The sequence below is a fragment of the Eretmochelys imbricata genome, chromosome 4, assembly GCF_965152235.1.
Source record: "Eretmochelys imbricata isolate rEreImb1 chromosome 4, rEreImb1.hap1, whole genome shotgun sequence".
Taxonomy (NCBI): domain Eukaryota; kingdom Metazoa; phylum Chordata; order Testudines; family Cheloniidae; genus Eretmochelys; species Eretmochelys imbricata.
The window spans coordinates 42182380-42208930 of NC_135575.1; the positions used below are offsets into that span (position 1 = coordinate 42182380).

Consider the following 26551-nt stretch of genomic DNA (forward strand, 5'->3'; position numbering starts at 1 on the left):
CACGAACAGTGTTTAAAAAAAAGAAAGCTTGTGTCAAGGTTCCTTCCCCACTCTGAACTCTAGGGTACAGACCTGGACCTGGGGGGGGACCTGCATAAAAACCTCCTAAGCTTACTTTTACCAGCTTAGGTTAAAACTTCCCTAAGGTACAAACTATTTTACTCTTTGCCCTTGGACTTTCGCTACTGCCACCAAACGTTTAACCGGTTACTGAGAAGGAGTTGTTTGGAAATGTCTTTCCCCCCAAAATCCTCCCAACCCTTGCACCCCACTTCCTGAGGAAGGTTTGGTAAAAATCCTCACCAATTTGCATAGGTGACCACGGACCCAAACCATTGGCTCTTAACAATGAAAAAGCATTCAGTTTCTGAAAAGAAGAATTTTAATAGTAAAAAGAATCACCTCCATAAAATCAGGATGGTAAATACCTTACAGGGTAATTAGATTCAAAATATAGAGAATCCCTCAAGTTACAAAAAGACAAAGACAGGAATATTTATTCCTTTCAGCACAGCTTATTTCCTCAGCCATTTAAAGAAATCATAATCTAATGCATATCTAGCTAGATTACTTACTGAGTTCTAAGACTCCATTCCTGTTCTGTCCCCAGCAAAATTATCATCCAGACAGACCAAGACCCTTTGTTTCTCCCTCCCCCCAGCTTTTGAGGTCATTTTGGTCAGGTGCCAGTGAGGTTACCCTAGCTTCTTAACCCTTTATAGGTGAAAGGGTTTTTCCTCTGGCCAGGAGGGATTTTAAAGGTGTTTACCCTTCCCTTTATATTTGACAGCTTGCTCAACATTGCAGAGCATAAATACTGAAGTTGATCAGATCTCTCATGTTTGAACCATCTGTTTTGCTGGAGGTGCAAAAAAAATGAAGTTTATCTTCTGCTAGTTGCATTCAGGATCTCACCACGTACCAGGCAACCTCCATTCTTCTAAGATTTTTATCAATGGTCCACCTTCTGCCATAAACATAGCCTCTCAAGAAGGTGGAGTACCTATGCCAACAGGAAAAGCCCCCCCAGTGGTGTAGGTGACATCTTTACCAGTGCAGCCCTTTAAATGTAGGAAAGCTTTAAGCAGCCAGGCTTGCGTTTTTACACTCCTTACTTAATTACAATGGGATTCTGATGTCAAAACCTGCATGATCTTCCAGAGGAAATTTAGTGGTTAGCACAGAGGAAGACCCCTTTAGAAAGGAACAGGACCCTGTGTACTTACAGCACTACAGGTTATTCCTCTAGGAAAGGATAGTGGTTATAATCAACCAGCACAGTAACCAGAGTCATGTTGGGTAATTTAAGAAGACACCAATAAAACCTTACTATTATGGCCATTACCTGTCTCTGGTAAAAAGCCTTAGAGGGATAGAGCTGCATGGAAGTGCTGCAAAGAGGGAATTGATCTTGCCAGGCCAGAAAAGGAGGTCATACCCAATTAAACAAACAAGGAGTACTTGTAGCACCTTAGAGACTAAACAAATTTAGGCGTAACCTATAAAACCTGAAACCTATAACTAAAACTAACCCAGGAGAAACCAGGCAACATCTTCCTACACAATTCTATTTCAATCCATCTCTTCTACAGATGGGGCTATTCAGCCAGTCTGAAGTTCCATTTTTTCAATTGATCTTTATTCAAACACTAAACATTATGTAAAAGACATGAGCAATCCATCTTACTGCCATGGAAACTAGAATATCCTCAAACTTTTCAAGTAATTTAACTTGAACAATTTACATTACTTCAATGGCAAACAGGCTATAGATGAACTGGACCCCCTCAAATCAGTACATCCATGAATGGATCAATGTGTATCACTAGCACTCAATGGCTCAACAGTTTTGAGAGTCTCATTTCTCATTGTCCTGTTGCATGCATCGTCTTCTTCCAAAGAATGTTTTCATAAATAAGGATCATCATCTTGAATAGGAGCTGCCACTATAAGGAATAGAAAAGGCAGGTTACATTTTCAGTGGTATAATAAGGTCAGTAGGAGGGGAAGGAAGGAAATAAGCATACGTCTACACTTAAAAAAAAATAGATCAACCTCACTTCATCTCTCAAGGCTATGAAAAATTTTGCATCCCTGAGCACCATTGATCAGTAGGTCAACCTAATCTGTTGTGTAGATAGGGTTAGAACCATGGCCTCTTGGAGAGGTGGATTAACTGCACAGAGGGAAGAACCCCTTCCCTCAATGTAGGAAGCATCTATACCCATACATTAGGTGCTGTTTTCTTCAATATACTAAAGGGAACATCAGACTTAAATTACCTTTATACCAGGACAGTGCTGTTTGAGCTATAAACTTATCAAAAAGTTTAATATATCTACTTAAAAAGACTTTATATTTAATACTAATATCTGTTACCAACCAGAGCAGGATCTGTCAATAGTATCACTATTTGAAATTTAAACATCTGAAATTTGCTGTGTTACCAGTGATAGCACTGTGGCTGTTTGACATGTTTGTTATCAGATTTTTCCTCCTAATCTCTGCTTGAAAGTTCAAGTTTCAGAGTTAATTTCTGTCACAAATGAAGCACAACAGAACTAGAATAGGGAGAAAAAAGTAAATGGGAAAACTGCATGGACAGAACTTTCTTTAAATTCAAAAGCTTTTAGATCTATTTTTGGTAGAAAGATCGTCAGAACTTTGGCTTATTCACCATACTTTATCTAATCAGAGCTCTAGTTGCAGATTTCCACTTTAAGACACCCAACTGAGCTTAGTCACCTCCAGTCTTACATGTGCCAGCACTCTGCTCAACACAACAATTCTCTTTGAGAAAGGGAAGACTGCTTTTAAACCATTGTGTTTCCTTGTACTTTAAGGCTACAGGAGCAGATTAGGCCCTTGGAACAAGTTAGAATAGATTCAGGACTGCTCTAACTTGTACTACTTCTAACAGTTCCCGAAGGAGCATTACCCCAAGCAGGTTGCAAACCACAGCACACTTCACCCACATCTCATTCTGTCCTACCACATTCTAGAAAAAGGGTGGGGAAGGGAAGGTAGCACAGAGCCAGGAATATACCAATGAGATCACAGGCACGAACTTTGGCCCTGTGTGTGCCAGCATTCCTTTTGCAAAGGGAGTAATGTTTTTCTATGCTTGCACATTTGGATGCCATTTGAAAAAGCCCTCCAAGGTGTATAAAATACTGCAATTATCATTCACAGAGATGCAAGATGTGACAGGACGTTCTTTTAGTCAGCAACACTGTTAAATAAGGCTTATTTGTCGTCATTTCCCACCCACAGAAATGGAGACAGAACTGACATTTCTGATCTGAACTTATACCTTCTAATGCAAGATGCAAGCCATGATCAGAAGCTCTGTACTCATTTTGGATATCTTGGGCTTATGCATTTCTACATGATTCCTAAACCTAAAACAGAAATATTCAAGCAAGACAACCACTCAGGAAAAGTATATTAGCAACGGACAGCTTTACTGTTAGTGATATTCATTATAGTGCCATTACTGATACCTAATGGGAAGTTAACTTCTGCACTTACCCTTTATTGACAAAGCCACAGATATAAAGATGCTTTGTAGTTTAGCTAAGCATCCTGTCGCAGATATACACAGTCAAGTCTGGAAATCTCATGAGTAATTGGTGGAAACTGCAAGGTGTTTTATTTGGAAAGAAGGGATGGATGATCGTGGGTATATGTACATACACACACAACCAAAAATCTATGTTAGAAGAACATAAAGGTTGAAAAGTCAAGCAATCTAGTTAGGAAATGCCAGAATTAAGACAACTTTAATTCAGAACCCTTGTGCCTATGAATCGTATTTCTTCCCACTGAATTCCTGGCTCATTCAGTACACAGGATGGACAGTGCTCACTTAATGAGAACTATTTAATATTACATTCCCATTGTTCAGTGTGCAGCCCTATGCCTTATTTCCTGCACCTTAATCAAACCCTCCTCATGGGCTTTTCTTTGGCACTCCTTACAACTGGGCGGGCATTCTGGCATTTCCTAACTAGCTTGACTTTACATCCTCAATAATACTCTTAATATAGAGTGTGTCATTTTCAAGATTTTATTTAAAAAAGCAAACAAAAATTACAGTTTCCATCATGTGGCTTCACACTGACACTCAAATGGGTCATCAACAGGGTTGGGACATTTAGATTCACAGCACAGACCTCTGTCACTTGAGCTAACAGAGTAACTGACAGATTGTCATCCTCTATTTCTAAAAGCAACAGACTTTACCACTTGCATAGACGCTGACAGCAGAAGAATGGTGACTCCACTGCAGATTTTGGAGGGGAGTGTGATCTAGTAAGCACAGACCTTTCCTTCCTTCCCCCTCATACCCAAGCTTGACCCCTTCCTGCCCTATTCCCCTCCAACCTCTCAACCCTAGTCTCACCTGTCCCCCACCCTGGTTCTTAGTCCCATTCTCTTCACTTAGGCCCAGTCACCACTGCTCACGCCTCTCATACTGGTTACGTGTCCAGCCACTCAATTTGACACTCCCACCAAATCCTAGCCTATGTTCCCTAATCCGTCCCCCACTGGCTCCTACCCCCGCAATTCTGGCTCATGTTCCCAAATCAGGTAGCACCCAGCTATCTGGGCACAGCGGGAGGGCACTAAGAGTCCCACAACGAGGCAGTCTCCCAGCTCTCGGTTCTAGTGCCTGGACCCGGACCCAGACCCACAATAGCGCGAGGCAGCCCAAAACTACAAGTGCAAGGAAACTCCTGTTCGGCACCAGGGTGTGGCATGCTCAGAACCTTCCCCGTCCTAAGCTGCTAACAAGCCCCTGCTGAGCGCGTACAAACTGCAGCGTTTCAGAAGTTTACAAGGCGGGTGAATTTTTACAGGAACAGCAAAAGGCAGATCCTGACACCAGGCTGCCCCGTGCTAACGTTTAAGTCCCTGCTCCAAAGCATGGCCACACCTGGGCTGCTCCAAGAACGAGCAGCCAGAACGTTCTCTAACCTGGGCAAAGCAGTCTACGGTCCCCTCGCCCAACTTACACGCGACGGCCAAGAGCGCGGGGCAACACCCCGGCCGGGCCGGGCCCTGCTTCCCACACGTAAATGAAGCCCCTTGAACAATAACCACCCGGGGCTGCCCAGAAGAGCAGGGCTGCGCAGGAGGCGGGGGGTGCAGCGAAGAGCCGGGGGGGGGGGGTTACCGCAAGACACAGACTGGGGAGCCGCGGGGGGGCCCGGTGAGGAAGCAGGGCCAGGGGGAAGAGCAGGGCCGGGTCTCGCTCACCCGCGGGCTCAGGGCAGCAGATAGACGACAACGAGCAGCGCCAGGTCGAAGAGGACGAAGAGCCACACGTCGAGCCAGTAGGACTGTCCGGAGAGCGACAGGGGGCGGCTGCAGTCGCCATTCGCCGCGGTCCGCTCCGGCTCCGCGGCCTCCATCGCTCCCCGTCCGCAGTAGCTCCGCCTTCCAGAGCGGGGGGTGGGCGTGGCCCCATCGCCCATGCGCACCTGTTCGCTCCGGGGCAGGGGCGGCTCTTTGCACCAATGAAAGCAGCCGGCGGCCGCCTGCGGGGCTGGTCACGTGACAGCGCTACAGCTGGGCCGGGGGCGAGCTGCCTGCGCATGTGACTTACGCAACGTATCTGCCCAGCCGGCTGCGCTCGCGGCCGAACTACCAGCGCCCTGGCCGGGGGAGGGGCGCTGCAGGCAGCCCGTGCGTCAGAGCTCGCCCTCGCGCGCCCTGCCGCGCCCCGCTGTAGGGGCGAAGTCCACAAAGAAAGAAGGCTAGAGGCAGGTCTCAGAGTAGCCGCCCTGATAGTCTGTATTCGCAAAAAGAAAAGGAGTACTTGTGGTACCTCAGAGACTAACCAATTTATTTGAGCATGAGCTTTCCTTTGCTACAGCTCACTTCATCAGATGCATACCGTGGAAACTGCAGCAGACATTATATACACACAGAGACCATGAAACAATCCCTCCTCCCACCCCACTCTCCTGCTGGTAATAGCTTATCTAAAGTGATCACTCTCCTTACACTGTGTATGATTACATTTATTTGAGCATAAGCTTTCATGAGCTACAGCTCACTTCATGGGATGCATTCAGTGAAAAATACAGTAGGGATTTATAGACCTAGAAAGAAAAGGAGTTTGCTTATGGCACCTTAGAGACTAACACATTTATTTCAGCATAAACAGGGAAAGATTAAGAATGAGCTCTTAATTAAAACCTTTGTATACATAGAGAAGATGAAAGAATGGATGTTACCATACACACTGTAATGAGAGTGGTCAGGTGAGGTGAGCTATTACCAGCAGGAGTGGGTGGAGGGGGAACTGTTGTAGGGATAATCAAGGTGGGCCATTTCCAGCAGTTGACAAGAATGTCTGACGAAGCGGGGGGGGGGGGGGGAAATAAACATGGAGAAATAGTTTTACTTTGTGTAATGACCCATCCACGCCCAGTCTTTATTCAAGCCTAAATTAATTGTATCCAGTTTGCAAATTAATTCCAATTCAGCAGTCTCTTGGTGGAGTCTGTTTTTGACGTTTTTTTGTTGAAAAGTTGCCACTTATGGGGCAAGTGATGCTGCTTTTCCACTATTTTAGCCCATGCATGGCGGCGGAAGCACTCTATGTAGAAGTCCAGTCTGTTGTTTCAACCTTCAGGAGGACTCTACCCAGAATCCTTCTTTTTGTAGTCTTGGTAGGAAGGTCTCTGTGGGTTAGTATGTTGTTCAGAGGTGTGTTGGAAATATTCCTTGTGGCGGAGACATCGAAAATAGGATTCTAGGTCACCACAGAACTGTATCATGTTCGTGGGGGTGGAGGGGCAGAAGGAGAGGCTCCGAGATAGCCCAGCAGAAGAATCTGTCATAAGAGTATAGTTGGAAAGATTAACAATATTGCTGGGTGGGTTAAGGGAACCACTGTTGTGGCCCCTTGTGGCAAAGTAGACAGTCTCTACGTAAAAGAATAAATGGACACAAATCGGACGTCAAGAATTGTAACATTCAAAAACCAGTCAGAGATCACTTCAATCTCTTTGGTCACTCGACTACAGACCTAAAAGTGGCAATTCTTCAACAAAAAAACTTTAGAAGCAGACTCCAACAAGAGACTGCTGAATTGGAATTAATTTGCAAACTGGATACAATTAACTTAGGCTTGAATAAAGACTGGGAGTGGATGGGTCATTACACAAAGTAAAACTATTTCTCCATGTTTATTGCTCCCCCACCACCACTGTTCCTCACACGTTCTTGTCAACTGCTGGAAATGGCCCTCCTTGATTATCACGACAAAAGGTCCCTCCCCGTCCCCCCCGGCTCTCCTCCTGGTAATAGCTCACCGTAAGTGATCATCACTCTCGTTACAGTGTGTATGGTAACACCCATTGTTTCATGTTCTCTATGTATATAAATCTCCCCACTGTATTTTCCACTGAATGCATCTGATGAAGCGAGCTGTAGCTCACAAAAGCTTATGCTCAAATAAATTTGTTAGTCTCTAAGGTGCCACAAGTACTCCTTTTCTTTTTGCTATAGACAGGGTAAGTCAAACTCCTACACGAGCTTCCGAAAACGTCCACCCAAACACAAACCCACAGGGCATAATGCATCCACTAGCAAGTTCTCCTATAGGAGCATGTGATTTCACAGTTGCCCGTTACGGTTGATTTTGCATGTCCCTCTGGCCACTGCCACACAGGCGAGTTGACTAGATGGATCACAGCTGTTATCTGTGAAACACATTATGTTTCTATCATTATTTTTAAAATAAATTACTGCCTAAAATATGTAACATCGGTGAAACATTCCTTCTTCTGTTCCATCCATCCCAGCCTTCCAAAGGTGGCTTTAAGAACAAGGATTCCCAGCCCGTGCTTAGTTCCCATTTACACTAAATGGAAACAGTTAGCCCAAAATGTTTTTAAACATGATTTAGTTTTGTTCTAGTCTAGCCCAGGAAACTGTACAAGCACCTTTCTGGGAAGAGCCATATTATAAACAGTTGTGGCTAACAGTTTTCCTCTAGCATAAATGGAACTCTAGAGAAACAAACTTGCATAATATTTCAACTATCATACACATGTTTGTATCAACATGGTTCATGGAATCTGAGATGGTTTCCAATTGTCCTCACCTTTCTGTGCTAATGGGGAGTCTGATTTAGAGACTGTTAGAGATTTGGGTTTTTGAAGCTGAAGGATGTGCGGTTTTTATTTGACACCACAAACATATCTGATGAGCAGTCCGATGGACATGCTTTACTAGAGGTGTTACATAGTCTCCAGTGAGTATTTATGATAATACCTCATATTTTGTGTCACTTACCTGAGGATTTCATGTATAACATGTATAAATCCACTGATACACAGTCTCCTTTCTCTGGTATTCAGTAGCAATAAAGTAGTGTCCCTAGCAATCACACCTTCACATGACAACACTTGTAGAAACACATTCCAAACAAACAAGTCAAAACAGATCCTGTAGCCTAGTGGTAATGTTTTGCACTGTCATGTGTCAGATACTTATGTTACAGTGCTGGGTGTGGTACAGATACCGAAGATCAGTAGGAGAGCTCTGTGTAGCTCAGAAGTTAGTCTCTTTCACAGACAGCAGTTGGTCCAATAAAAGATATTACCTCACCTCCCTTGGGTTTCTAGATCAGTAGACTATGTGGGTTGGAGTTCTATTGCTTTTCTCCCACTTCCTTAGCCAGAAAGATCTAGGGTTGCAGAGGCAGCATGTTTAATTCAAGGGGAAAGGAAAAGGCATATCATGAGACTCAATATTTCTCTTAGTCAATGAAGAGTGTGTTCATGGGCTCAAAAAACATTTCATTTGAATCCTTGAAAATTTGGAAGCCGCCTCATCGGTTTTGTCCTTTATAGTATAGTAGCAATATTGACAGCATGCCATGCATCACAGGTTCAGTTCCGCAACATGTTTTTTGTTATTAGGATTCCAATCCTGAAATTGGTAGGTAGGCCCCCATACCTGCATGGAGCCCCGTTGAAGTTAATAGGGTTCATACAGGCACAGGGGTCAATCTACTCACCTGAAGCTCATTGCAAAGTCAAGTCTTTAATTCTTTACCCGTTCTCTCATTTTTCTTTAAAGGCCATTATCTTTCCCCAATGAGCGTACAAAGTTCCATCACATTCAGTTTTGGTCTTGTAGTTGGATTTGAACCAGGGGTGAAAGTTATTTACTTCTACTTACATTCAGTATCCAGCCTTACACATCTTTATTCATGTGATTAGTCCCATTTAAGTTAACATTGCCATCTTCATAATGTATGCTAGCTCCAGAAATATGTTATTGTCTGATGGGTCAGTCCACCAGCTTGGGGACAAAACAGTCAGCCAAGCCCAACTCTATGTTAGCCTTCTACAGAGACTCTTTTATTCCTCTGCCACACAAGTGTAAGAAATATGAAAAAGTAACAAAAGTGATAGTCCTGACCTGGTCCTTCACTCCCTAGTTGCTTAAGTTTACAGTTCTTCTTTAGCCTCAGAGCAGGCTAACCCTCTGTTACTACTTAGAAAAGTTCTCTTTCTCACTCTCTGTTGGAGAGCTGGGATCTCATTTATATCTTCCAGCTGGGAATCAGAGCCAATCACTAGCTGCTGCTTAGCTGGATCAGCTGATTTCCAACACCCATCTGCTGGGGCTTTGTGATGGGCTGGATCACGGAAACCCCCATGGGGCTGCCAACTGATGTGCCAAGACTACTTCTGCCTCTGCTAGCTTGGGACTCCAGAGCCCTGCCTGGCTGTGCCAGACATGCTTGCAGGCCACAAACACAGACCCAGGTCTGAAGCACGTCCCACAAACTGCAAGCTAAACTGAAAGCAGCGTAAGAAGTGTTCCCCTCTCTAACACTCAGATGCCCAACTCCCAGTGGGGTCAAAACCCCAAATAAATCCAGTTTACTCTGTATAAAGCTTATACAGGGTAAACTCAAATTGTTCACCCTTATAACACTGATAGAGAGATATGCACAGCTGTTCCCCCTCCCAGTATTAATACATACTCTGGGTGAAATAATAAGTAAAAAGTGATTTTATTAAATAAAGTAAGTAGGATTTAATGGTTCCAAATAGTAACAGAACAAAGTGAATTACCAAGCAAAATAAAATAGAACACTCAATTCTATGCCTAATACAGTAAGAAAACAGAATACAGATAAAACCTTACCCTCAGAAGAGTTCCGGTAAGCTTCCTTATACAGACTAATCTCCTTCTAGTCTGGGTCCAGGAATCATTCACACCCCCTGTGGTTACAGTCCTTTGTTCCAGTTTCTTTCAGGTATCCTTTGGGGTGGAGAGGCTATCTCTTGAGCCAGCTGAAGACAAAATAGAGTGGTCTCCCAGGGGTTTAAATAGAGTTTTGGAATCACATGGGCAAGTCACATGTTCATGCATGACTCAGTTTTTACAGGCAGCAGCAATTGCCCACATGCTATCTTGAATGTCTCTGGGAAGACTTCTTATGTGGATTGGAGCCTTCCAAGAGCCATTGTTTGTTAAGTGTTTCTTGATTGGGCACTTAATTTGCACCTTCCTTTCTCAAGAAGCTGTCCAAATGCTTTACTAAGGCTACTTAAAAATCAAGCAAGTACACAGTCAATATCCATAACTTCGAATACAAAAATGATACATGCATACAAATAGGATGAATAGATTCAATAGATCATAACCTTTACAGAGATATATTACGTGGCATATGTAGCATAAAACATATTTCAGTTATGTCATATATACATTCAAAAGTATATTTCCATAAAGCCTTATGCGGTGCAACGTCACAGGCTCTCCTTAGGCCAACACTTGCTGTTCACTGGTTCCACAGGCCCTTAAAGAGGCAGGCTGCCCTGCTACATATATATATATATATATTTGTATGATAAAATAAATTGATATACATAAGTATATTAAAATAAATGATATATGTAATTTTTTGAAAACAAATTTAGTTAATCCTTAATGTAGGATTGGGTGCCCCATTCTTTATGGCACATTCAACTGGAATATTAGTTGGTGAATCAGGCTATTACTGTTTTTAAAAGTGTTTCATGATAGCATCTAACCAGTAGATGGAGCTCTTAGACTCTGTGGAAAATAATAGCTCTGGTAGGTGAAGTTACAGAAACTGCCAAAAAATTCACCTAAAGAAAAATTTTTAAATGCCCAGAAGGAAGAAAGTCCAGGAAGATTAAGAAAGAAATAGCCAGAATAATTACTGTGTAATAGCTGCTCCAAAAGCCATTAATATCACCATAGTTTATTTAAATGTATTCTTTCTGGAAAAGATTCAAGAAGGAGCCTTGGGATTTGGAGGATCCTAGAGATTAGAAGCTGCAAGCAGTATAATACATGGCAGATGCTGGCTAGCCATCTGCTGCATGTACAATATCCAGGGAGTAGATGCATCTAGAGTCCAAGGTGTTCACCAGAACCCTAAGGAAATGATGTGAACCAAGGGAAGTGGGGCAGGGTTGGAATGGCTAGGAGGCAAGCAACTCAAGGATGAGTAGCACACATGTGTGGCTACCATGGTAAGTGGTAAAGGTTTGTGGATCCAGGACCAGTTTAGTGTGAATTCACCTTTTAGCTCTTTTTAAAGAGATGGATGAATCAAATTCTATATTTTTATCAGTGATCTAGGAAAAAATTCATGAAATCATTATTGATAAAGTTTGCATGACACAAAGATTGGTGAGGCGGGAGGTAATGTTGAAGACAGGTCACTGACACAGAGAAATCTTGATCTTTTGATAAACTGGGAACAAACCAGATAAGTGTGTTTTAATACAAATGCAAGCTCAAATGAATAGGAACAATGAGTGGTGAGTTATGAGATGGATGACTTAATCCTGTAAAGAAGTGACTGTGAAAAGCGTTTAGGGATCCTTGTAGATGACCAGCTGAACATAAGAATGGCCCCACTGGGTCAGACCAAGGTCCATCTAGCCCAGTATCCTGTCTTCTGACAGTGGCCAGTGCCAGGTGCTCCAGAGAGAATGAACAAAACAGGTAATCATCAAATGATCCATACCCTGTCACTCATTCCCAGCTTCTGGCAAACAGAGGCTAGGGACACCATCCCTGCCCAACCTGGCTAATAGCCATTGATGGACCTATCCTCCATGAATTTATCTAGTTGTTTTTTGAACCCTGTTATGGTCTTGGCCTTCACAACATTCTCTGGCAAGGAGTTCCACACATTAACTGTGCATTATGTGAAGAAATACCTCCTTTTATTTGTTTTAAACCTGCTGCCTATTAATTTCATTTGATGACTCCTAGTTCTTGTGTTATGAGAAGTAGTAAACAACACTTCCTTATCTACTTTCTCTACACCAGTCATGATTTAATAGACCTCAATCATATCTCCCCTTAGGCATCTCTTTTCCAAGCTGAGAAGTCCCAGTCTTATTAATCTCTCCTCATACAGAAGCCGTTCCATACCCCTAATCATTTTTGTTGCCCTTTTCTGAACCTTTTCCAATTCCAATGTATCTTTTTTGAGATGGGGCAACCACATCTGCACACAGTATTCAAGATGTGGGCATACCATGGATTTATATAGAGGCAACATGATATTTTCTTTCCTATTATCTATCCCTTTCTTAACTATTCCCAGCATTCTGTCCCTTTTTTGACTGCTGCTGCACATTGAGTGGACGTTTTCAGAGAACTATCCACAATGACTCCAAGATCTCTTTCTTGAGTGGTAACGGCTAATTTAGACCCCATCATTTTGTATGTATAGTTGGGATTATGCTTTCCAATGTGCATTACTTTGCATTTATCAACATTAAATTTCATCTGCCATTTTGTTGCCCAGTCACCCAGTTTTGAGAGATCCTTTTGTAGCTATTCACAGTCTGTCTGGGTCTTAACTATCTTCAGTAATTTTATATGTAATTTTGAACTTGAACTCTTGATGTAATGTTGTATTGAGAAAGACTAATGCAATCTTTAAATGTATAAACAGGGGAATATCAAACAGAATTAGGGAATTCTTTTACTTACATTTGCATTTTTATATTGAATTGATTAGACTGAAATACTGGAATACCAAGTCCAGTTTGGCTGTCAACACTTTAAGATGTAGAAAAATTATAGAGGATTCAGAGAAGAGCTACAAGAATTATTTGAGATCTGGAAAACCTGCCTAAAAATGAGAGATTGCCTTCAATACATGTGTTGTTAAAGAGAAAAAGTTAAGAGGGTCTTGATCATGATATATAAACACCTACGCAGGGAGAAGATAGACATCTGCCACTAGGGGGCTTTTAATATACCAAACAGAGGCATAACAAGATCCAATGGATGGAAGCTGCAATTAGAAAAAATCAAATTGGAAGTTAGATGCAACTTTTTAACAATGAGAGGACACCATTGGAACTGCTTATCAAAGGCTATAGTAAATTCATAACCACTTGGAACCTTTGTGTTGATTTTAGATGTCTTTCTAAAGGCAGTGCTCTATCTCAACCACAAGTTACTGTGCTTGATAGTGTTTACTTAAATAGTGGGGAAGAATAATTTCTCCATGGCAGGAATTACTAGGTTAAATGCTATGGCCTGTGCTATACCGGAGGCCAGACTGCATGATTATAGTGTTCTCTTCTGGTCCTAAAATCTAAGAATCTATAAACATCACAAATAGTTGCCCTATTTATCCATATTCATGTTCTTTGAGCATTTAACCAGCCATCCCACATCTGCTGCTTCCAGAAGTGCTGACAGACCTGAGCTAGAGAAGTTAAGCTGTACAGCTAGCTTTACAGCCTGGCCAGCAGAAACCTCAATCCCTTTCCTCCAAGTCCTGCTGGAGGAGAGGACATATCCCAACTCTCCCCTCCACTGGCCTCAGGCAGAGGAAAACAAAGGTTGTCTTCAGTCAGATCTAATTCCTTACGGCTGTTGGAGGGTAAGGAAGATGTTTTCTGGTACATCAATTTCCTGGGGCTGTTTGGATATGTGATTCCTTAACAGCCCAAGAGAAAGAAAAGTTGACTTGTGCCAGGACACAACCTTTTCCTATAAACTTCTCTAGGGATCAACCAGTGGACATGTTTCCCCTATCCTGATTCTTTGGGGGAGCCAGTCTGGTATGGCTGCTCTCCCCAGACATTAGGTTCCAGCGTTTCCTGAATGGGGACAGCCTCTCTTTCACTGAGTTCTTCTGCAGCAGGACATAGAGGTAACCTCTAGGTCTTGCAGAGGGGACCATTGTGTCTGACCTCCACCCCTTTCCTTCAGAAGTCTATATAAGGTAAAGAAATGGAGTCCAGTCCTGCAGTGGGGAGGTGGAAAGTCAGTTCAAATAATAATCATATTCAGGTGCGGGTGTTTCCAAATATCAGGACCACTAAATATGAATCTCTTTTGAAAAATGGGCTATTTGGCCACCTCCTCCATACTTGCTACTGCAGTATCTGGAATGCATGTAATAGAATCATAGAAGTGTAGGGTTGGAAGGGACCTTGAGAGATCATCTAGTCCAGCCCCCTGTGCCGAGGCAGGACCAAGCAAATTTAGACCAGCCTGGCAGGTATTTGTCTAGCCCATTCTTAAAAACCTCCAATGATAGGAATTCCACAACCTCTCTTGGAAGCCTATTCCAATGCTTAACAAGCCTTATTGTTGGAAAGTTTTTCCAAATATCTAACCTAAATCTCTCTTGCTGCAGATTAAGCCCCATTACTTCTTATCCTAGCTTCGGTGGACACAGGGAATAATTGATCTCCATTCTCTTTATAACTGCCTTTACCATATTTGAAAACCATCAGGTCCCCTCTCGGTCTTCTTTTCCTAAAACTAAATTAACATGTCCAGTTTTTTTAACCTTTCTTTGCAGGTCAGATTTTTAAAACCTTTTATCATTTTTGTTGCTCCCCTCTGGCCTCTCTCTTTCTTTATCTGGATTCACTACTCCAGGTGAGGCCTCAATGCATTTACAGATTCGCTTCTTATTGCCTCTTATGTCCCAAGGTGTAGCTCATTTTGTGCCTTAACTTTTCTGATTTTGTCCTTACATTTGTATGCTACTCTTTTCTACGTATCCTTAGCAATTCATCCATGTTTCCATTTTTTGTAGCATTCCTTTTTGTTTTTTCAGGTCACTAAGCAGCTCTCACGAGTCTTCCTATTTTTCTTTTGCAACAAGATAGTTTGCTGTTGTGGCTTTAATATTGTCTCTTTGAGAAACTGCCACCTCTCCTGAACTACTTTTTCCCTTATCTTTTCTTCCCGTGGGGATCCTACCTACCTGTTCTCTGAGTTTGTTAATATCACTGAATATATCTCCATTTCCTGTGCTGTGTTGGAAAGAGACTTTGGTTGTACTCTCTTATCTTATTTAGCAAAGTTTCATGACAATCCCATTGGAAAAAATCATATGGAAAAGGCTAGTGAGCTAGAGAATATAGAAGGAAAAACACAGAAGGCCAAATTTCTTCCGAATTGGCCCATACACAGATTACATCAAATAATAGGTAGTTAGATTGGATTACAGCTCTGGTATCTACAACCTGTTCCAAAATGTTACAGTAAAAATATTAGAAAAGAAATTAGATAAAGGCATGGGCCACATATATCTCTATTAATTTAAAATTGATTATTGGATTTGCTGTCCTAGAGGTCCTTTGTTTTTGCATGACTTCACTGAAAAAACAAACAAGTAAATGTATAGTAAGGGCCTGATCCAACTCCCATTGACATCAGCAGGAGTTGGATTGATCTTTCTCGGAAATGAACTATATTATCAGAGTCACAATCTTTACATCTACAGACACACAAACTTCCAGGAGTTATGTATGTGGAAGGGCTGCAGGATCTTGGGGATTTGTTTTTTTGCAGGGGAGGTTATTTGTTTTTTGTTTGTTTAAAATTATACAACCAATGTGATTCAATATACAATACATGAAGAAACATAACAACAACAAACACCTTTTATGGTGATAAAAGCAAATTGCCACTTGAAAAATCAGTGCAGAAACAATATTTATTTTCATTTACAGAATGTAAATAGTTTCTACAGCCCTTAACAATGCCATATATCAAAACAGTTATTGATATGTAATACAAATATGTAATATTGGCAGACTGGAAGTGCAAAATGTTGGCCTGTGTTTAAATCAAGACTAATCAATCAGTAACTTGATACTTGTTGGGCAAGGGAAACAGTTGCCACATACAACATGATTGTTCTCGCATCAGATTTCTTTCTGGGCTTGAGGTTTAAACCCTTTTAAAGATTCTCTTGGCTTCAACTCCTTCATACATGTAAGTCTGAAAGAGATTAATGAAGAGGAAAAAACTTTCATCACTTACTGTTTCCATTGAGATTTATTTTACAGTTCCCATCAAGAGAGTGTTTATTATCCATCACAGGTTTACAGCCTAAGGGCTCAGTCCAGTAACCACTACATCAGTAACCCTCACTCACATGAGTAGTTCCATCAAAATCAAAGAGAAAGACTATAGGTCAGGACTGTGGATTTTTAAAATATTCAGACCTAGACCCGCACTCCCTTAATTAGGCCTGGTCTACACTAAGAAGTTAGCTTACCCCAGCTATGTTGCTCAGGGGTGTGAAAGATCCACAGCTCTGAGCAACATAGGTAAGCTAATTTAACTCTCAGCATAGACAATGCTAGATTGACAGAAGAATTCTTCCATCAGCCTAGCTACTGCCTCTCAGAGAGGTAGGTTACCTACACTGACAGGAGAACCCCTCCTCAGGGGCAGCAGGTTTGTATACTTTTTGGTGGTGCCCGAACGGGTCCAAGTCCCCCCGATGCACACTTGCCTTGTAAGCTGATACATATTTTAAAATAATGTTAAAATGTACTGGAAACAGTAAGAGTTTAACAGTTTCCCTATATTGCACAATGTGTGAGAGGGTGGGGGGGTGAGAGCTGGGGGATGTGGGAGAGGGCTTAGGGCTAGGGCAGAGGGTTGGGGTGCGGGGGGATTAGGGCTCTGGCTGGGGGTGAGGGCTCTGGGGTTTGGGGTGTGGGAGGAGGCTCAGGGCTAGGCCAGAGGGTTGGGATGTGGGGGGATGAGGGCTCTGGCTGGAGGTGAGGGCTCTGGGGTTTGGGGTGTGGGAGAGGCTCAGGCCTAGGGCAGAGGCTTGGGGCGCAGGGATGAGGGCTGCGGGGTGGGGCTGGGGATGAGAGGTTCACGGTGCAGGAGGGGGCTCAGGGCTGGAGTGCGGGGGCGGGTGAGGGCTCTCACTTAGGGTGCGGGTTCTGGGGTGGGGCAGGGCTGGGGATGAGGAGTTTGGGGTGCAGGCAGGCTGCCCCAGGGCTGGGGCCAGAGAGGTGGACTCCACAGGCCTCCCAGCCCTCTCCCCCCAGGCAGCACACTCACCCGACACCGGCAGTGCACATGCTCCTAGGGGCTGGGCCCCTCTCAGGTCCAGGAAGCCCCCTTGCCTCCCCTGTGGTGGGGGCCAGGAGGGCGGGGAGGGCTCCCATCACATGTGCACCTCCTCCCTCTGTAGCCGCTGCCTCAGCCTGCTGCCGGTGCCACTCCCTTTTGTAGCCAGCAGTGACTGGCAAGGGAGCACAGTGCGGAGCAGCAGGGCAGCTGCCCAGGGTGGAGGCAGGGATGCTCCAGGGGAGGTGCACAGGGGCAGCAGGTGGGGCCGGGGGATGTTCAAGGGGAGGTGCGCTGGGGCAGCAGGTGGAGCCGGGGGAGAGACCTGGCCTCAAACATTGGTGGAGCCAGGCCCCCAGGCCCTAAATTTGTTGGAGCAGGGGCACCACAGGCCCATATAACTGCTGGGATAGGCAGTGTCTACACTGACGCATTACAGTGGCACAGCTTCTGCACTGCAGGTGTGCCCCTGTAGCGTTTCAAGTGTGGACAAGCCCTTAATCCAGGCGTGAAGATTAAGGCTGGATCATTAAGGGAGGATGGAAGTTTTGTGGTTATGACACAGGAGTGGATCTCAAGATACCAGATTTCAATGTGCAGCTCTGCCATAGACATCTTGTGTGATTTGGGATGTCATTTAATATAACTGTGCCTCAACTCCCCATCTCTAAAATATGTGGATAATATACCTTTTCTACCTCATAAGGGCTTGAGAAGACATATTCATTACCAGCTGTGAGGAACTCAGATCCTATTGTGAGAATGGCCTTAACAGAACCTAACAGATTCAGGATCTTTGGTCAGAATAAGCATGGACTCAGCACTGGGCTCCTTTAGAGTTAGCTCAGGCTGCACTCAGATAATTGAAAAGAATGCAAGTGGATAGGAAAATAGAAAGATTAGAGTAAGTCAAAAAAGTTCAATGTTTGAAATTCAATGATTTCTTGAATTTCAAAATTTTAAATTTTTAATAAAAAATAGGATTTTTAAAAAATAAATTAATGATACTTACCAGTTTCATTCAGCTTTAAGAGAGGGATCAGATCTTTATAGTTTGATGCTGTGCATAAAGGAAAAAAATTGACTTAACTCACCTGAATTAATTCATCTCCTACCAGTTCTCTGAATGCTTTGAGCTCTTTCCCATTATCTTTCCGGTTGAATTTTCCCACAAGCTTATTTCCTTCCAGATTCCAAGTACCCTACAGTGTAAAAATAAAAAAATCCAAGGAATTCATGACAATGTTGATCTTGTATATGTATTCTTTGGCTGTTAAAAAAGCACCAAAGTGGTAAAGCAATGAATATCAGGTTTTCGCAAAATGGCCGGTACAGTAAAGGAGTTTTACCCCTTCCACAACAACCAAAGCACTTCTAGTTTTGATTATATATATAAAGTTTATAAACACATACACACACACATATATATAAGCATTCTTTTAGTTTGTCACTTTGACCATGTAACCCATCTTTGCATCCCTCCACTGACTCCCCCTTCTCCTTTATATCAAATATAGCTACTTATCTTCACTTTCAAGGCCCTTCACAGTCAATGCCCATCCTATATATCATCTCGTATTCACCATTGAGCGGTCTGTGCTCACCTCTGATCAGCCCATGATGCCAGCCTCCACTGCCCACTTGTTAAATTTCCAGACAAACACTTGCAAGCTTTCCCCCAGGCTATCTCACATGCTTGGGACTTGCATCCCAGAAACCACTACAAAGCTGCTTCGTTATCCACCTTCAAATCCCTACTCAGAATTGTTTTACCATGATGCATAGATAAAGCTTGACAACGGTCAGGCTGCTCGTGTGCTTAGACTACTGCTTATCATGCAGACCAGTATTATCTCATTGTTTTCTTGTATTCCCCCACCTCTCTGTATCCATCTGTTGGCTCTTGTATTATAGTTAGAATGTAAGCCTCTTGGGATAGGGAACATCTTTTTGTTCTGTGTTTGTATAGCCGCTCACACAATGGGGCCCTGGTCCAGGACTAAGGCTCCTAGCTGCTACAGTAATACAAATAATAATAATAAATATTATAATATGTATTGGGTGACTACAATTCTCCTTCCCACAGACCTCAGGGTCCATACGCATAATTAAATGAATACATTAATCTGCCGCTTTCTCTGACATAGAAAGAATAGTCCCTCACAAATAACCAATCCCATTTCATTCTCTATCACACCCTACAATGGACTCTGACCCTCCCTACTTCTCAGACAAATGTCTGAGAGAGACAGTGGGTGTTTCATTGCACTCAAAGAGCCAAAAGACCCTTGCTTCACCAGACCAGCTCAGGCAATGAATTGCAGAATTAGGGGCCCTGTAAGAAGGCTCTGCCTACAAACCTATCATGTTCAAAGCTAGGGAATGAAATCCTGGCTCAATTAGAGTCAATGACAAAACTCTCCTTGACTTCAGTGGTACCAGCATTTCTCCTAGATCCTTTTTAGTCAATCCCTCTAACTGATTTCAGCTGCCACTGTAGTTCATGTGGCAGAAGATTGTCTCTCAGGTAGCCAGTCCGATGTCACATTGAATTTCCTACAGTAATGTCAACACTTGGACATTGCTCAGGCAAACATGAAACCAGTGCAACTGCTAAAGGGCAAGTGTAATACACTCCTGTTAGCTCACACCACATTGATATCCTTGTTCATTGTAAGGGATTTGATTTTTATATAAAGCAAGTGAATAAATATTTCATTGCTCTGGCCTTATGCTTAAAAAGACAGATTCTGCTCTCTGCTACATGGGTTCACATTCCTAGACAGAGTACAATTTAAAATAAAATCAGAAAGATGAATAAAACATCCCAGCAATAACTTTATTAAATACAGGCTTATCATATAAAAGTGGATTTCTTACACTGAGCTCAGTTCCATCAGCCAGGGTGTATTCAAATTGGACTCCCAGTATGAATATTATTTCTATGGTTCGAAAAGTACTTGATTCCTTGATAGTGAATTTGTTTTCCTCTTGCTGAATAGTGATTTTCAAGTTGTCATGGGCTCCTAGCTTTCTCTTCATTATATTAATACCTAGAAAAACAATTGGACATCAAGCAACTTAAATTGCAGCATCAGGTTTGTATATTTTCCAATGACCTTTTTTGGGCAAGTGAATTTAATAAACTATGGGCCTTGCTGGAGCTCTTTGGTCCAGGTTCTTCACCTTCATCTTTCACTTTGTGTAGCCATTTTCACCTGTGCAAAGTTGGTGCAAGACACTGCCAAGGGAATGATTGCATTTCCCACCCACTTTGCAGAGGTTTAAATGACTACACAGGGTGCAAGGCAGTGGCAAATCAGCTCCTTTGTTGGACTGGTCATGCGTGCAGAACTTAATCTCTATTTTTCTTTTTCTGTTTTACTTCCAGGTGCCTAATCTTTCAGTATGGTGCCTTGTGTTTGTGGGTGCACTTTGACTGAACCAAACTCATTTCAAACTCATTTTCCCCATTGATGATTTAGTCCTGTGGCCGAAAAAGCAGGAAAATTCCCAATCTCCCCTTCCCCCCACCCCGAGCAATTAAACTAATCAGAAATTAATTAAATATCACAAGACATAAATGATTGCTTAGCTGTATATTGTCTTCCCTGTTTCTAAAACTGCACATGAAAATTCCTCTTCACCCTTCCAGACATTGAAGCCCATCAGCCATAATAGGGGACATTCTCAAAAGCAGCTTCTAAAATGGGATCCCCAGTTTTAGACACCTAAATTACACCTCTGTACCAGTCGGCATGTTGCCTGCAGAACTTTACATTTCAATGAATATTTCTGCAATAATCTACCTTGCTCTCTTTCTGAACTTTATGGAAAAGTACTATAGAATTTAATAGGGACGGAACCAAATGCAGTCTATAGGAAATAAATAGGTTCTCTAGAAATAAGTCTAAAACCTGTATATTAAGAGAGAATGATCTTTCTATGTATTTTTAAACCCACCTTATCAAATGTAATGGAAAATCATATTCATGCTATAGAATTATACAGAAAGATTATCATTCTTTTAAATTCTATAGGGCTGTTCCATAAGAAAAAAGAAAAAAACTTCAGTGAAGTGGGAAAATTTTTCTCAGTTATGCCAGCGTAAATCAGGAGTAGTTCCACTGGCATTAAGAGAGTTACTCCAGAGATCAGAATCTGCCCCAAAATCTTGATGCTGTCTCTTTCTACAGTGGGGAAAAAAAAGATTATTCTGGAAGAAAATATGAAGTAGTCAGCAGGTGGAGAGGTCAGCAGAGAGGCAGTTAACAGAAGGAGGACCAACGACAGCACTAGCATTCAGTGATTGCTCTTAGACAATAATGAGGAACTGGAAAAGTAAAAGCTTACCCATCTGCTCCATGAACTTGTCATAGTTTTCACTTCTGTCTACCTTCCAGTTGCCATCAAACGCCATTTTTCTGACTGAAGCAGGAGCTTCTTTGAGACAGCTTCTACTCAACCTGAGATGCAGCTCAGCTTTAAAAAGGGAATTTATGATCTGTCTTATCTTTGCAGGATGATGTGGCTGGCTAAAGCTCAGCTCATCATGTGACCTCTTCAAGGTCAAGTGACTGGATATTCAAGTGACCTGTCTTTTCGCCCCACCTTGTCAAACTACGAAATACTTGACTGCTCTGTCTTAAAAGATATAATAGTTACTGTGTTCATGTTACACATGGTGGTGAAAAGTAGTAATTCACTGAAGGTTTCAGAGTAACAGCCGTGTTAGTCTGTATTCACAAAAAGAAAAGGAGTACTGGTGGCACCTTAGAGACTAACCAATTTATTTGAGCATGAGCTTTTGTGAGCTACAGCTCACTTCATTAGTCTCTAAGGTGCCACAAGTACTCCTTTTCTTAATTCACTGAAGTTACTCTACTGCTCAGGTGAATAGTGCCAGCTGGCTGAGTGGTAGCTTGCTAGATTGGACTTTGGCTGATACACTGTGTGATTGATTGCACTCTACACGTCGAAGTATAACAGTGCCAGATGTCATTGCAATAGTTCGAGCTCCTCTACCTTTGCAGATTGCAAGACAGAAGGTAAGTTTTCATTAAAAGTGTAACTTCAAAATCAACTAAGATAATTCTTTGGATTGTTATGCCAGATAATGTAGAATGGCTTTTCACTCCAGCCAGTTTCAGTGTATTTATTCAGCTAACGTACCAGAGAAGCAAAATGAAGTAGCACAACTAACATGCCCCTTCTTCTACCCTAAAAAATAAAATGTGAAACACTCTGAGTAAAGAAATGCAGAGTATGGAGCAAAATTGCATAGTCCTATATATATATATATATATATATATATATATAAGGGGCGGGGGGGAGGGGAGCTGCCTTAACAACAACATTTAAGTCTCTATAGTAATGTCTAAATGCAGGTTAACATTACATAGTGCTTATGGAAAAGTTCCAAACAAATTTGCAAAAAGCAAACTTTGCACACTTAAAAAAAGCAGGCAATTTTTTTTTTGGTGGAAAAATAAAAGATCATTTTGATGGTTAAAATATCAGACATTAAACATCATTTCCAGCACTGAGCACTGCATCCCTTTTGCATTAAGGGCAAAATTAAAACTGCGTCTTGCCCTGAGTAAGGTGCAGTGTGCAACCCTGGAAAGGAAGTGTGAGTTGGAGAGTGACAATTCCTTCCCTGCCCATCCTGTTTGCTTGGGGGCTGGGGGTGGGTGGTCGGGGGGTGGGAGGGAAGTAATCTGCTGGGCCTTAGCAGATAGAGATCACTTTTCCCCATGTTGGCTCTGTTGTGCTGCCTGGAGCACTGGGGTTAGAGGCTTACTGTGTGCCGTGTCTACAAGGCATAATCAAGCCCTCAGTGATGAATTACTCTTCTTTTGCAAGCAGATATAGTAATTCTCTTTTTTATTACACTGGAATTTTCCTTTGATCTCCAAAATTATCAGTCTCCCTATATGTCAGATACTATAGGTTAAGTTTATAGATGCTTTGTGTCCGATTATAGTTCATAGCAGTTTACTGATGGTTAATAAATTATTAACTTTATTTTCTTCATGGTTTTTACAGTGGTGAGTCTATTGCAGGAGCGGGCAAACTTTTTGGCCTGAGGGCTGAATCGGATTTCCAGATTTATATGGAGGGCCAGTTAGGGGAGGCTGTGTCTCCGCAAACAGCCAGGCGTGACCCGGCCCCCGCCTCCTATCTGACCCCCTCGCTTCTTGCCCCTTGATGGCTCCCCTGGGACTCCTGCCCCATCCAACCTCCTATCCTCTGTCCCCTGACAGCCCCCCAGGACTCCTGCCCCATCCACCACCCCCTGCTCTCTGTCCCCTGACCACCCACCTCCCACCCCGACTGCCCCCTGCCGCCCCATCCAACCCCCCCATTCCTGACTGCTCCCCCCCGGAACCCCTGCCCCATCCAACCTCCCCGTTCCCCACCCTCTGACCGCCTTGACACCTATCCACACCCCTGACTCCTGACCACAGCCCCCGAACTCCCCTGCCCTCTAGTCACCACCACCCCCCGCCCCCGATCACGCTGCCGGCAGCCACCAGTGCTCCAGGTGCTACAGCTGCACTGCCCAGAGCACTGGGTCAGGCCGCGGCTCTGCAACGAAGCTGCCTGGCCGCCCAGAGCGCTGGGTCAGGCCGCGGCTCTGCAACGAAGCTGCCTGGCCGCCCAGAGCGCTGGGTCAGGCCGCGGCTCTGCAACGAAGCTGCCTGGCCGCCCAGAGCGCTGGGTCAGGCCGCGGCTCTGCAACGAAGCTGCCTGGCCGCCCAGAGCGCTGGGTCAGGCCGCGGCTCTGCAACGAAGCTGCCTGGCCGCCCAGAGCGCTGGGTCAGGCCGCGGCTCTGCAACGAAGCTGCCTGGCCGCCCAGAGCGTTGCACCGGCAGCGCAGCACACTGAGGCTGCGGGGGAGGGGGAACAGCATGGGAGGGGCCAGGGACTAGCCTCAAGGGCCAAGAGCTCAGGGGCTGGGTGGGAGGGTCCCACGGGCCGGATGTGGCCTGCGGGCCATAGTTTGCCCACCTCTGAATCTATTGCCACTGGCCTCATGCAACTTCTGAATAATGTATTTTTCCTATTCAATCCAGTAAAATAGAAAGCCTTTGCAATGCTGCTTCTGCACCTTAAATTCAAGTCCAACATAATACCTAGCACTCCTAACACTTTACAGCTATAGAAAATTAGCTGCCTATGCTCCTCTATTGTCAGCAACTAGGAACATTTTCAATTTTGCATGGAAACAGTGGAAAGAGACCTTTGATTTACATTATTTGGAAGCATATAATGTCCAGCAAATAGGTATACTATTCCCATTTCTTTGGAGCATGCTGAAAGAAGCAACCTACTTCTTGGCTTTACCCTGCTTTGTTTGTGAAAAGCTACCCACCAATTTCAGTGTCCCAATCTCTCAGGGAAGTGAACTATGAAGCTAAAAAAAAAAAATAATTGTTTTGCCTTTTAGTGCTCCTTTGTGCTGGATAAAGATGGCCTCCTACACTTCTAAAAGGTTTTATAATACTTATTTTTTTTCACATCAGAGGTATCTGTCAGGTTCTCCCTTTTCCTTTTCTTGCTGTAAGGAGTTGCTGGTATCTTTGGAGGACCTAAATATTGATGTCACATGAGGCTGTAACTTGAGCTGCATCTAACGGGATTTCACTTTGGCAAAAGCCTGCTCAACTCAGATCACTGAGCACGAGACAGAATTGCTCGAGGGCTACCCTACTGAATTTGCCTCAATCCCCTTTCAAAACTTCTCTTTCTCAAGTAGCCTCTGGAAAAAATCTCTTTCAGGAAATACTGAGCTGAACATGATAAAGATCATGCCATTGTTCAGTTTTTGCTTAAATACATTATTACTGCTTGACTTCCCTACCTCATTATTATTAACACCGCTCACTCTGTAAAGTATCACCTTAAACTATTCCTACTGACAAAAGGACTCTGAGTAGTGGTGGGCCAGGAAGGGTTTCTCTATCCCACAATTCTTCCGAACATTTAAAGAAAATTACTTCTGTGTTCAGGGGGCTTCCAGGTGCTAATTAAAAGGAGTCCTGGATTCACCAAAACTTCTGTGCACCCAGAACTTCTGTGTAGTCTCTTCCACCCAACAGCTCCCACTCCTGGGTAAATCTTCCTTCACACACTCATCTCACAGTTGGGCTATTGTCTTTCTTCCATTCATGGGTCTTTGGTCTTTCTCCCAGGTCAAGCTGACTAGCCAGCTCAAGTCAACTTGCCATGTGGGCAGTTATCATCTGTATTCTGTACTCTCCATTACAATTTGTTGCTTTGGCTCTATCTCATTTCTCCATGCTGACCTCTCTTCCTGGGGATCTGAATCCCAAGAATGCTGCTTTAATCTGCCTCTGAAGATCTGGCAGATAAATGGAAAGATCTGCCACAGGACCTGTATTTGTGATCATAGAATATCAGGGTTGGAAGGGACCTCAGGAGGTCATCTAGTCCAACCCCCTGCTCAAAGCAGGACCAATCCCCAATTTTTGCCCCAGATCCCTAAATGGCCCCCTCAAGGATTGAACTCACAACCCTGGGTTTAGCAGGCCAGTGCTCAAACCACTGAGCTATCCCTCCCCCTGATGTTCAGCAACACGTGGGAGACACACAAAAGGGGGCACCAGCTAAAGGGGGGGCACGTGACCTCCCCACGTGACTCCTACCCGCCCTGAGCCCGTGGCCCCATGCTCTCCCCATCCCCTCCCCTCCCCATCCCACATTACCTGCCGGGGTTGGGGGGCTCTGTCCCGCTGCACTGCACCTGGCAAGCTCTGGCCCTGCCTCTTCCCTTCTGGCTCTGGCCGTGGTGGTTGCTGGTCCCTTGCCCTCCAGCATTTGGGGAGGAGCATGGGACCCTGCTGGGCCCCCACACACTTCGCCACATAGACATTCATTGTCCCTCTGAAGCCTCGTGGTCTTTTAATGATAGAACATGCTGTACTTTTCCACCCTCACAATTCACCTGTGCAGTTTTAGAATATTCATACAGTAAAATCTGATCTTGATTTTCTCACAGGTAAAAATTATGCCAGCTTTATTCATCTTAAAATCTTTTCTGCCATGGCTCTTATAATAAACACTGTTTTTCATTTGTTTGTTTGTTTAATCCCAAACGAGGCCTCGACCTAGCCTTTCTAATTACGCCTGTAGTCATTTTTT

The 26551-nt window shown here is 43.5% G+C and overlaps 1 protein-coding gene and 1 long non-coding RNA gene across 2 annotated transcripts; both read right to left on the reverse strand.

The window, feature by feature from the left end:
* Positions 1–364: 364 nt before the first annotated feature.
* LOC144263992 (uncharacterized) lies at positions 365–5480 on the reverse strand. The gene is made up of 2 exons (XR_013345917.1): positions 5263–5480; positions 365–1946 (listed from the first exon to the last, which is right to left on the reverse strand). It is a non-coding gene; the product is annotated as an uncharacterized LOC144263992 (long non-coding RNA).
* Positions 5481–16239: 10759 nt separating this feature from the next.
* FABP2 (fatty acid binding protein 2) lies at positions 16240–21802 on the reverse strand. Its single transcript, XM_077814420.1, has 4 exons — positions 21736–21802; positions 20263–20435; positions 18477–18584; positions 16240–16290 (listed from the first exon to the last, which is right to left on the reverse strand). The coding sequence occupies exons 1-4, from the start codon at positions 21800–21802 to the stop codon at positions 16240–16242; spliced, it is 399 nt and encodes a 132-aa protein (XP_077670546.1).
* Between the last annotated feature and the right edge of the window lie 4749 nt (positions 21803–26551).